General features: G+C 42.9%; 1 protein-coding gene across 1 annotated transcript in view; it reads right to left on the reverse strand.

Moving 5' to 3' along the window:
* LOC147200966 (metabotropic glutamate receptor 4-like) overlaps window positions 1–13,367 on the reverse strand; it is a 199,845-nt gene that overhangs the window by 160,162 nt on the left and 26,316 nt on the right. Inside the window, exon 2 of the mRNA XM_086118830.1 lies at window positions 4,064–5,042. Coding sequence (XP_085974956.1) covers window positions 4,064–4,600 — 537 coding nt within the window. The 5' untranslated portion in view covers window positions 4,601–5,042. The remainder of the gene's footprint in view (window positions 1–4,063; window positions 5,043–13,367) is intronic.

Genomic DNA, 13,367 nt, shown 5'->3' on the forward strand with positions numbered 1-13,367 from the left:
AGATCTCAATCAATCAATCCAAAGCTCAACCGCGATTGACTTTATCTTGCTCTATTAAAGTCCTTCTTACACTGTGTCATTATCCACAGTGGGTGACAAATGCTTTTTTTTTTTTTTGGACCTTGTCAGTACTAAGGAAAGTTAGGAAAGAGAAAGGAGACAAAGTAAAGAAAGGACAGACACACAAATACAAAATGAAACCACTCATAAGAAGTCGCAATTGGCCCAAAGTCATGCCCAGGCACTCACATCCACGTTAACAGGCCAAGTTTGGCCAACCAGACTTCTTATTGCCATCCAAGTTACAATGCATATTTGGCATCAAGAGCCGTCAATGGCAATGAATGGTTAAGCTGCTGATGACGACACTTACCAGTCCGCGCCTCTGAAAGGCACACATACAACACTGCTATTATTTTGACTTGTGGTTTATTTCAATTTTCTTTTATTATGTTGTATTATGCTTTCATACATACAGTGCTATTTTTCTTCTCTTTTTAAAAACTAGGACCTGACCCATATGGAGGCTGATGCTGATTTCAATATTTGGCATAATAAAATTCTGTTCGCTGATTAATCAGCTGATTACTTTAAAAATAATGGATGAAATAAGTTGTTTTGTTGGTCCCTTAACTCTGACGACAATAAAAATATGAATTATGGGTAGAACAGCTTGGATAGTTTCCAGCATGCCCGTGACCCCCGTGAGCAAAAACGCATTAGAAAATGGTTGGATGGAGTACAGGTAGAACATTTGACAGTTTCACAATACTTTTAACTTTGGCATTTGATTAGCTTTACACAAAGAGAAAAATAATGCCAAATATTTCCTGGGGGGTCAATGGAGAAAATTGACTAACACACAAGTAAATTAAGTTACTACCTTAGTCATGAGGAAAATGCAAATGGTAAGTATAGTACCGCTGTATTCAAGTTACATCCAGATACCAGAAAAGCTACTTAAGTACAGTAAGAACATATTTGTACTGCTACTAATCATGTGTGCATGTTTTCTTTCACGTATGCAAGATGTTTTGCTCCCCACAACCCTCATGGACTCGCCCACTGACACGATGATTAAATCCGCAGCTCATTTTTCATAAACAAAGGCTAAATCAAGACGAAGCACTGTCAACTGTTGCTGTAGTCTACTGACTTGCATCAAGTAAAAACTGAGTCAGAAAAGCACAATTCACAATTAGCATCCCAACAACGGCAAGCACAGTTTTAGGTGATGTATCAAGGAGCTTGTGATAAACAGCCTGCTGAGATCTTTTACTTTGGGAAAACACGCAGATTTTTCTCGTTTGATACCAAGGTGATGTTTTATTATTTTTCTCGGCGAGAAAAAAACAAACAGGGCGACACTTGCTTTTGAAGTCTGAGGAGAAAAAAAATCTCTTATTTCTATTATCACAGTCATTACTTTAGCATAGTGTATGATTTCAAGAAACAGAGGGACTTATAAAAAATCTGACTAGGCTACAAATGGTTAATTGTAGGCAGTGATGGGATGCCAGAAAAAACAGAAACCTGATACATTGGCCCTTTTCGAGAATATAACTGGCCAGTCAATCCAAAACTGGGCAGCATATTTCACCTCAGGATTCCTACATAGTCTTAACATTTCATTTGACCTCACGCAGATTCAAGACACCCTGTGCTTGATGTAGCGAAGCTAAAAATTCCAACACCGGGCAGCACACTTACACTTCAGAATGCCTTGATTGTCTTGAGATTTCATTGTGCCCCGCACATATTGAAGACAAGTCATGCCAAATGTCATAAAGCTGCACTGGAACATAACGGAGTCCCTTCCCTATTTCACAATAGCTACGGTGTCTTTTTCTTTGCATTTGTAAACATCAACTGTTCATGTGTGAGTTGCCAAATCGGCTCATTACAAGTGTTTTGCTTCCTGCGCAGAATCCTACTTCATGGACGTGAGATCTCACTTCTGAGGGCTAAAAAGTAACTGGCATTCAGAAGGGACTCTTTGAAGTGTTTTCATTGGATGTGTATGAAACGGTGTTGTTTTTCGATAGCATGAGCACATCTAAACAGTCAACTTGGAAGAAAGGCCACAGTGGGTGGCAATGAAACCCACGAGTAACATATTAAGCGCCTCGCTACTGTGACAGGCAATCCCTCTCACTGCTTAGCAACCAACCCCTTGTGGACAAAGTGAGAGTGATAAGATTTACCAAAGGAACCCCCCCACCCCCTACATCCCCCGCTCACTCGCACCATCTAAAATTATGAACAACACTGGGTTGCAGCAGGTATCACACGCACGGTTTGGTGTTTCTCTTGTTTTCTTGCTCTGCGTTTTTCTTTGTAGCGAGAGCAAACATAGATAAAAGAATCAATCAAAGGACATCTGCTCATATCCAAGAATACACAAGAGCAAATACTGCGCGAGGATTTGCCAGGAATTGACATTGGGAGGACCGAAAAATTAGACCAGGACAAAACAATATAAAGTTAGAGCAGCACCAGTATTCTCAATTCTCTGAGATTTCAAATTCTGTTTGAAAAAGAATAAATATATGTATTTGAATTTGAGATCATTATTTGAAACTAGTCTATTTGGTTCGATGATGAGCGTTCAACTACACAATTATTTTTAGATATATTTTAGAGTCTAGTCACAACTTTTGAAGAACTGTATGACTGTGTTCAATCTGCAACCAAATTTTGTGTTGAAATAGTTGCAATTAGGACGTTTTGGGGGGTTTTCGGGGCGGGGCCCCATTTTTTTCCCCATTTTTGGCCATACCAAAGCTACACAAAGTCACAACTGTAGAGGTGTACCTTTTGTTTTCAGTTCAAAAGTTAATCCGGTTAGCTGTAAGAGGCGACACACAAAATTCCAGCATCATTTGTTTGCACATTTTCAGTTTTGTCCAAGCCAAAAAAATAAAAAGGTTTCCAAAGGCTGCACTGCTACGGACTTGTGTGCACTACTGCCTGATGAAGCTCGTTAACGAATTAGCCTCGTGCGACAACAAAAGTCGATGAGAAAGATTTTGGGATGTCACTGTGTAACAAGCTGCATTGTGCGGTGGGGAGGGTGAAGTGTTGACTGACGTTTAAGGTAAATAAAAGTTTGGGGGGCGGGGGGGAGGGGGGGGAATAACATCTCTATGGTCTCTCTCTTTGTAAATATGCCAGGATATAACATGGACCTACAAACATGAAGGGGCCAATGTATGTAGAAATTAGTTTTTATGGCTAAATTTAGCTGTTTTGGCTTTTAATCAGTTGTGTTTTACAGTCCAGAAATTACATCCATCCATCCATTTTCTGATCCGCTTTATCCACACAAGGGTCGCAGGACATGCTGGAGCCTATCCCAGCAGTCATCGGGCAGTGGGCGGGGGGGACACCCGGGAACTGGTTGCCAGCCAATCGCAGGGCACCCAGAGACAAACAACCACCCGCGCTCACACTTACACTTAGAGACAATTTCGAGTGATCAATCAGCCTGCCATGCATATTTTTGGAATGTCGGAGGAAACCCGGAATACCCGGAGAAAACCCACACAGAGAACATCCAAACTCCACACAGGAAGGCCAGAGCCGGGATTTAACCCACAACCTCTGCACTGTGAGGTCAACATGCTAACCACTGGATCACCAGGCCACCTCCAGAAATTACAGTACTGGTCAATTCACGGATCACCTGTTATGAATTTTACCTTTTATGTCCTTGTTAGAGTACATCAAATTATGCAAAAAGTACCAAAACATTGAAGAGTTGGACATACGTATTACATCTTAGAGAAGACTGAATGCAGTTCACCTTTAAAAGTACACTTTGGGTTGATCTGGAAATTTCTCCTGAAAGATGAAACCCTAAACCTTTTGTGATTTTTCTTTTAATTAGATCCAGATCCTGATCAAGAGTAAATCCATGTACTGTATCTGTAGATCATATCAAAGCTAAACATACCAACCAAATCTCATGAAAATTGATTCTCAGCCTTGTGAGTTTTTCTCGCCCTACCAACAAAACAACTCAGCCAAAAACACGAGCAAGTATTCTGGCATCCGTCCTTACCTTGAAGAGCCTCAATATGTTTGCCACCATGATGGAAACGGAGCTGGACGACGCTCCGATGACGCCCACCACCCTCTCCGGTTTGGTGATGATAGGCGCCCCGCCACCCAGACACTTGACGTCCGTCCCGTCCTTCTCGATCAGCGCCTGCACGAAGGTGAGCGACTGCTCTAAGGCGTGCGTGTCACGGGAGCAGGTGTCCAGGATCCGGGCGCCAAGCGTGATGTTCGGCAGCAGGTTATTATCGTTGTTGATGCGGTCCAAAGCAAAGAGCATGGCCTCCAGCCGATGAATTCCTTTCTCCTTTTTTAGTTCCCCGCATGGCTTCCCCTCGTGGCCCCTGGCATGGACTGGGAAAAGCCCGCCGAGGGAGATATCCCCGTCGATGCGGATGGAATTCAGGTGGGTGTGACCTGGGCCTTTGGGTTTGGCGGCCTGCGCCGCCTTGAGGGAGCTGTCGAGGAGCAGCAGGAGGAGAACCACGCCGTGTCTCTGGCCGCCCGTCCCATCCAGTCTGCAAGGCGGCGGGTGGAACATGACCGCAGCTCGTACAAGCAAACCGCCGCAATCAAGAAAAATAGAAGCCAGGTAGTCGCTCGCGCTGGCCAGAGGGTTAATTGCTCTCCAAGCAGCTGGCACAGCGAAGACTTCCTCTCATGTTTTCTCTCACTCAGACAGTCACTTAATGTACAATATGAGCCTGGCTCTTTCACAGAGCTGTAATCCTGCTCTCCTCACGTCCACTCCACTCCCTCACTCCATCGTCCAAAGAGGCTTGTCGATGGAGATTCTGCACTCGGGCATCGGGAAGAACAAAAGGTGGAGGATGACCTCCTTCGACTCCCTTGTCTACTCTCAGGAATCTCGAAGGCGTCCGCGGCAATAGCTAGTTTTAATCTTCACTGTCCCCCTGGGCGGGGATTCGTTATGTGTCAGAGCCTGTGGGCCTGTTTGGGTCCGCAAGCTCCGCGATGAATTCCTGCAAGATGAAAAGAAAGAAGGCAGCAGTGAGGTCGTGTCGAGGAGAGAAAACAAGGCAAAGGGATTTGTGTTGGCATTTCAATCCTTTATCTTCTTTTTCTTTTTCAAATGTAACCTTGTATCTGTGGTATTAAAGGCGATGATGCTTTTTGAATTCAGACTGAGCTGTCACGCTCTCTTTCAAGGTTGATGGCCGCATCCCACGTGCTCGCTTTTCACCTGTCAGCCTCGTCAAAGAGGTACCACACATTCTTCAGCAGAAACATTCACACGTTTTCTGAACGCGTCGGCTTTGCTTGGTAAGTCACACCACAACACTCACATTTTAAGGACAGTCCAAAGGCTGGCAAAATCATAAACAGTAAACCTCTGCTATTTGCAAAGGATGGAGACCGTGCTCTGCTGTGAATCAGGAAAAAAAATGCATACATGAAGACAAGAGCTATAGATAATGGATGGAGAAAAAACTCCTTGCTTCTTATTTGCTAAAAATGTATGGTCGAAAGAATCCTACAGTTAGTACCAAATGATTCCCGTGTGTCTTTTCTTCAATCTCCAGATCATGAACAGCAGTTCCCCACTTTCTCATAGAAGCCCTAGATCTCCATCGCAATTGTTTTCGGTATATTTTTTAAAATGCCTTTATTGATAATGTGAACGCTGCCATCGTCACTGCTTCTCTATGTTGCATAGATCTGCTACACAGGAAACCATTAAAGCTGTGTGAAAATGGGTCCAACGTTACTGTATTCTCTCATCATGCCAAATGGACCATTACCTTGGTATGTCCGGGCACTATGACTGGCCAAATCAATTACTGTATTATTAATGGAAGTCACACGTAGGTCTCAGAAGCATGTACATCATGTGCAGGGAGTCCTCGCGGGGAAAAGCAAACAGTCAGTAATGGAAATGGTGCTATTAGCAATAAAAGAGACTTTAATATTGAAAGGGAATTGTCCGATTTAATAGACCTGCTGCATTCAACAAGAAGACGCTTGGTTCTGAGTAATCATGAACACACCAAAGCATTATTATGTTGATGTCTGTGAAAACCCTTTGGGCAGCTATTCCGAACGGATACGCGACTCCTGGCTTGGGTTTTGTCCATTAAGCTTTAGAAATGTTCCTCTACATGCACAAACTTGATATGGAGTCTTAGTAAAATACAATACATGATGTATTCAAAGTCAGAGAGGATAAAAAATGTTTAGAACACACATTTAAACTGATTAAAACATGCTTTTACACACATAATTATCGTAATTAAAACAAGCCCCCCCAAAAAAACTGCAAGTGTAAAATTTACAGAAAATAGAATTAATATTTTAGTGCCCAGGCGTTCGCTACAAAAACCCTGTATATAGTGCTGTCAGATTTTATTCCATACTTTAGAACCACTACAAAGCATGTTTCTATGTTGGACATCTATGGAAGGCTAGGTTTTGGGGGGGGTTTCTGCTGCCTTTGATTTTTTTTTTCCTCATTTGTCTTGTAAATTGTTCTGTGACATTAGTCACCGAGGGTATGAAATCAAGAATAAAGTAAGCAAGTTTGAGCCTTGTGACCTCGGCAAGTCTGTGTGAGTATTTGGGCATGAGCTGTGGCCAACAGCATCATGTGAGTGTGCTCACTGGGTTTCAGATACAAATTGAAAGGATAATATGTTAACAGTATTTTTTGAACAACGCTATCTATGCTGAGGATTCAGAAACTAAACAAAGCAAGAGTGATCATTGAAAAACAAATCAGGTTGTATGAAACACACACACACACACACACACACACACACACACACACACAAATAAAAATAATATTGAAATTAAATAAAAACATGCCATTGGGGCATTTGGGACGCCAGTGTGGTGTGTCACCAGCATAGCCTAATTTTTGCACAATTTCAAGTCCACGTCATACACACTCACACATGCACATTTGCTAGCATCATCGAACACAGACACTGAACCATTCAACCAGAAGCCGTGTTGGAAGCACTCGTCAGCACCGTGCTCGTGGCTGAAGCCGTAATGGGCTCTGAAGGAAACAATCTCCCTGCGCGCAGTCAATGCTCATGCCCTTGTTTTACCACAGCGAACGGGTTAAAGGCTTGGATCAGCAAGCAGCTTAGATTCATTGAAGGCACATGGGAAGTGACAAGGTCCCGTGGATACACCCGGCTATCTCCTCGCAGAATGAGGACAAGTCATTTTTCACAGGTGATTCACTCCATGTGCCCTTTGACTGTCGCCGGCCGGCTATGTAGAAAATTGGATGAAGAAGACTTTTGGATGGGAGGTGAAAAGTCACTACACTTTTTATAACCATCCTGACAATCAGGCCAAATTTGAGCATTCCCCTCCGCCCCCAAGTTAGCAAAGACCCCATTCTTAGTTCATCTGAAAAAAAAATGCTAATGACAACAAATGAAAAACCATACCTTACTTGTATATTAGGAGTGTACATCTCTCCAATAAAAGATGATTGGATAGACATCTTGATACACATACATGGTTCATTTGAAAGGGGAACTTATTCGGTTCAATTCAGTGGAATTACGGTTATATGGTGTTACTTATTTCAAGAGGGTTTGATGAAATTAGCACATTTCATACACCAGGACACTGATTGGTGGATTCAAGGACCAAATGCCTGTTGTGAATTTTGCCGTTCAGCTCCTCATTAGATTAACTTGTACCAAAAGTACTGGTCACATTAAGTTCACATGTAAAAAATTGAATGCATTTACGCGCGTCCTGAAATTTCACCTGAAAGCCAAATATCGCAAACTTTTTGAGTTTTGTAATATATATATTGCCAGCCAATTGCAGGGCACACACAGACGAACAACCATTTGTGCTCTCAATCACACCTGGGGACAATTTAGAGTCTTCCATTAACCGGCCAGCATGTTTTTAGAAGTTGGAGGGAATATATATCCCTCTTCTGACGATGCTGGCTATAGTGCAGGTCGAAGCTATATACAGTATATACTGTATATATACATATAATAGTACTGACCAGTTTGTTAATATTTAAATGTTCAACTTTTTTTTTTACATATGATTGTTACATAAATGTACTCTCTAGCATGCTAGCATCTCTATCATGCGCTCAAGGAGAGCAACAGGGATTGTGTGAGGTCTTGCTGCCAAGAAAGTGTCCAAAAGGAAACAATTCTGCAACACTGCAAATTTCCCACGTCAACATGTTCATCGGCCTAACATGAGATTTAATACCTGGGAAGATAACGCCTTGGGCTTTTATCGTTTTTGACCATTGCTGCTACAATTTAGCCAGGACAGATTTTGATTCTGTGAAAAAAAATAATAAAAAATTGGAATAAATCACAGCAGTTACGACCACCCGTCTGAGGTATTTTAATGAAAGCACCTCACAGAAAGCTGTGTTGGTCATGACATGCATTAGTACACAGGCTATCTCGAGTGGTACATCAAAAAATAACGACATTGTTACAACAGTGGTTTGAACTTTTTTTTGAAACAGTACAGTGTGGCCTTGTATAAAATATAAAACCCTAGGTTCAGACCGAATATCAATTTGATAGCATAATGAAAGGTTACAGTATTAGTCAAAGAATTAAAAGACCGTTTTAAAATCAAAGTTGTATTTCTCCATGTTAATGTATGAAAGTTAAGGAAAATTGCTTAGAGTTCAAATAAAAGAGTATAATGTGATTAAATCTACATTTTGTGTGATATTTGAGAATTTTAATATTCATTTGACATCATTCTCTGGTTTGAGAGGTCAGAACATCAACTTTTGAAAAAAGGATTTTGCACTTCATGTACCATTGCGGGAGTCATCATTAAGACTAATTACATAATATTTTTAAAAGGTAACAGTGTACAACTGTTGTCAATGAGTGCGGCCCGCAGACCAAAAGTTGCCCACTGCCAATTATATCTGGCCGCAAGGTAAAGCTGATGGAAAAAAAAAACTCGGACTCTAGGTGCAGGGGTAGGAGTATCCAGTATTAGCTCGAATGGGAGTGCTACAGACCAGAGACGCGGCAGTGGATCCCCCGCTCCTGGATCTTGGACCCCGTCCCTTCTGCTAACCTTCTACTCATTCACTCAGTGGAAAACAAGTAGTCCACCAGGAGGCGTCCGTTGAGAGGGGGGCGGGGGTGGAGGGGCTGTATCCTGTCATGATCCTGTCTTGTTTGTTTTAGTTTTTCAGTCTACAGCAGGAGATAACTGGCTGGCGGATTATTAAACCTAGCTCACGACTCTGTCCTCAACTGCTTCAATTTTCAAGATATTTGTCGGTATTTGTCCTAATAACCTTTGCTTACTATATTATATACATATTTTTGTTCAAAGCCTCTTATCGCTGTCTTCGCTTGTGGACTCCTTGTTCTGTCCAGAATCCTTCCGGACACCTGACAGGTATGACAATTTGAGAAGCTCCACATCAGCATGTCCCTTATTATCACCGCCATTGTTGCATGTCCTTTTTCCAGACATCCAGGATGATGGAGCATATGGCTCGCGCTGCAGATTGCCCAAGTGTGGATACAGTAGCAGCCCTCTGAGAATGTGCTTTGGATGCATGACAAGTGCTTACCGGTTTGAAAATGTCAGTGACAGATTCCCTGAAGAGTGATATCAAGGAGCAGACTTCAAAAAGGTGCGAAAAGCTCATTTTAGCATTGGGGTTTTTTTCTTTATTTTTTAAAGGTCAATTGATAAGCTTCAGGCAAATTAGTACGTGTCATAGCAGAAAATCACGAATTGATAACTTTATTCTGGAAGTAAACCATGACAACTTGCGGTAATACATCTAAAATATCCACCACCCTCTGATAGTACACACGGAGGCGCAGCGTCGGGTGCTTATATCGTTTGCATGTCGCCCACACCCCTGTCACTGAGTCAAATCTTTTGGTTTTTGATGTAGAGGCAACATAGCAGCAGAGTTGACGCTTCAAGGAGGTCTGGACGTTTGTACTCCAGCATGAGATAAATGACTGGCTAGCGGGTGGGTGAGGGGGTGGGGGGGGCAGATAAGACCACATCACGCAACTTTCAAGATCACAAATGGGCAATTGGAGCCACAATTAAGTCTAATTTTTGTCACCAGATTGCGAAATGCGTAGGGGGCATGGAAGTAATATCAACGGAGGTGTACCGTCTGTACCAAATTCACAAACACACAGAACAAGATCATTGCTCCGGCATGAAAATGACAATACACCCGTTTTTACACCAAGTACAAACTACTTTCTGTTACCAAATTGTCAGATGAATCGGCGGCAAGGCAACTCTGTGCGTCAGAATGCCGGGAGAGGTGCAACCCAGCTCCAAATTAGGTAGAGTCGACTTGCACTGGCATGAAGATGAAGTTACAGCCTTTTTTACACCGAGCACACATACGCCTGTCTATCAAAAGAGGGCCCAATGTCATTTTGTTTCAAGTAAAAACAAAAAAAGGAACACGAAAAGGTGGATAAATTTGAGAAAATGTGCAGGTTAAAGGCGACAGTGATGCCATTAGTGATCGGGGCACTGGGGTCAGTAATCCCCAAGCCGGGTAGATGGCTCCAGCAGATACCTGGAGCAAACCCTCAAGCATCCAGGTCTCTGGTCAAGGACCTGATCTTGAAGGAGATACCGCTCGGCTGGTGAGGAAACAATTTTATTTATCGAGTGGAAATTCATATAAATTGTTCTGGAAGACAATTTCTATGGTTGGCAGCTCTGTATATCTATATTGTGGCCATAATTATTACCCCTCTTCCCCAGTGAACGACTGTAGTTTTCAGTCTATGAATATGAATCATATTTAGATCACATCACGTTGGCTGTCCTGCGTGTGAGTCGTGAGCATCTGTCGACGGGAAACATTTGTTGTTGGTGGGGAAGATTTTTTCTCCCCGAGTTGCGCTCTTGCGACAGATGGGCAGGAGGGCCCTTCTAATTGACACTCGAGTATGTTGACGCTGCACAGCAGATCAATAGGTGGGAGGAGGACGGCTGGCTGAGGAAAATGAATGGGGAGTTACGCGGGCGCGCGCACACACACACAAAGGACAAGAAGAAAGGTGTGGGGGAAGCGGGGTGAAAACAGGCTATCACTATGTTTGGGCTGCACGGAAAGGGAGAATCCCACTTGAAATATTTAATTAATTTGCGACCTGCCGCTTCCTCTTTTCCTCCCCTCCCATTCGGGATGGGATTCGAAAAATGGTTCTCTGTGAGAAATGCTTCCCAAAGTTTCAACTGCTTGACATCGTTTATCGTTTCAGTAGACGATGCCATTATCAATTCCAGTCCGAAAGACATGCTCACGCACGTTGCGAAGCGACGTTATTTACGAGGGCAGTGAGCAAGAAACATGGCGTCAAACACTCGCAAGTTTGTTGACATATTACAAGAGAAGATAACAACAGGACAACCTGCAATACTTGAAAATTATATGAACGAAACACGATCAATATGCAAAAACCATTTGCACACACTGCATGCGATAACGTGTACAGGATAGTTGCGCTTTTGATATGGGCTGGAGTACTCAACCCAGCAGCGGCGGTAATGCAACCATGTCTACTGAAAATACTCAAGATAACTACCCAATGTTACTGCCATTTCGATCATATTGGAGAACCTGGTGCGTGCTGAGAGACAGAATCTGACTCAAAGGCTGGCAGCACTTGCCCCGGTTTACCGCTAGCTTCTGCTTTCACCGAGGCTGGGAAGAGCGAGTTCCCAGAACACAGTTGGACTTGAGTTCATTGTATTTGTTACAGAGTGACGTCGTTATATTCATAACATATATGAATGTTGAAATCGTACTTTTAAAAATATTTCCAGTCAGGTTTAGTGTTTCGAAGTAAAGGTTTCACATTGGTAAAGGTTGTAAATTGAGGTTTTAAAACAAGGGAGGGGTATCGAATTAGGCTTTCAAATCTGGGTTAGGGTTTCAAATTAGAGTTTGAATCCAGGATTATGATTTAAAAAAAAACAGAGTCTCCCAAGGGTTAGGATTTGAAGTTAGGGTTCGGGTTTCAAAGCCTGGGTTTTAAGGGTTAGAATTTCTAACAAGGATTTGGGTCCCAAAGTTTGGGTTTCAAGCCAGAGTTAGTTTTTCTAAATAGGGTGTGAAGTCAGAGGTTTCAAACAAGGAATGAAGATTTAAGTATGGGTTTGAAATTACTGTGTCACGCACAGCAGACAAACATGTCCAATTCTAAATTCCCTGACTGCACGTTTGTTTCTGCCATATTTGCATAATTTAGACAAAGCTCGCCCGCGACCGGTACTACGCAAAGTCATCATGACAGCCTCCACTGCCAGCTGTTCCACGCGTTGTCTTCTCATTCTGCATGATGCGAAAAGACAACAAACACTCAACTTGGGGCCTTTCGATGCGTCGGCGCCGAACAATTTTATTCAAGCTGCGCCGCCTCTGCCAAGCCTCGCAGCAGCAAAGGGACGCCTGCCCGCCCGCCTGCCTGCATGCATGCATTCGGCCCTTTCCAGTGTACAGCAATGACAACACGCCACAGCTGTCGGAGCAACTATGGTTGGCGAACTGGAAGTGCCCCCCGTTCCCCTACACCCACACCCACTTTCATCACATAAAGCTAAATATCTCTTCCTCTATCACAGTAGCTCAAATGCACTTCATACTCGACTACTACACCACCAACAATGTTTCATATTTTCTTGGATGGATGGGTGGGTGGATGTGGTTGAGGTAAAGGTTGGGATTGTATATTAGGGTTTCAAAATCCAAAGAAGAGGTTAAGGATGGAAATTATTGAAACTTCTTAAAAAATCTTGTAACATACTCAATCATGTAATTTGTGTGCAGATCTGATTTTGCTCACCTTGGTCCAAGGAAGATGGTGCAAGTTTCAGGCAGTTTGTATGGATGCTCAGACAGATGGCGAATGAGAGGAAACATTGATTACCCCAATATGTTGGATTTTAACTACCGTACATTGAATGTGAGCTTCTGTCAGGAAGAGCCATCATATCCACAAAATCTAAATATTATTCTTATACTCTGACAGGTTGAATTGGACAAGACGAGAGAGATGTGCATATTAATTTTACAGTCATTAGTCATTTCAGGTATTTAGTGGAGCAAAGGTTTTTCTTTACCCCAACCCTGACCGCTAGCTCCCGCAGGTAACTTTATAACACAACTGCAGCTGTCGAGGCTCCGGTTAGCATTCGCCTGCCGAGGTTAGTGGGCTAAGCGAAATTGGCTTTGTACCAGCCAAAGGACAGATTTCTGCGTCGCAGAAAGCAGCCAGCTGAATGCTGCTCACGTAGCCCAATTTAGCGGATTTTGT

This window comes from Hippocampus guttulatus, chromosome 8 (assembly GCF_054856545.1).
Source record: "Hippocampus guttulatus isolate MCC_2025c chromosome 8, RoL_Hgut_1.0, whole genome shotgun sequence".
NCBI classification, from domain to species: Eukaryota; Metazoa; Chordata; class Actinopteri; order Syngnathiformes; family Syngnathidae; genus Hippocampus; species Hippocampus guttulatus.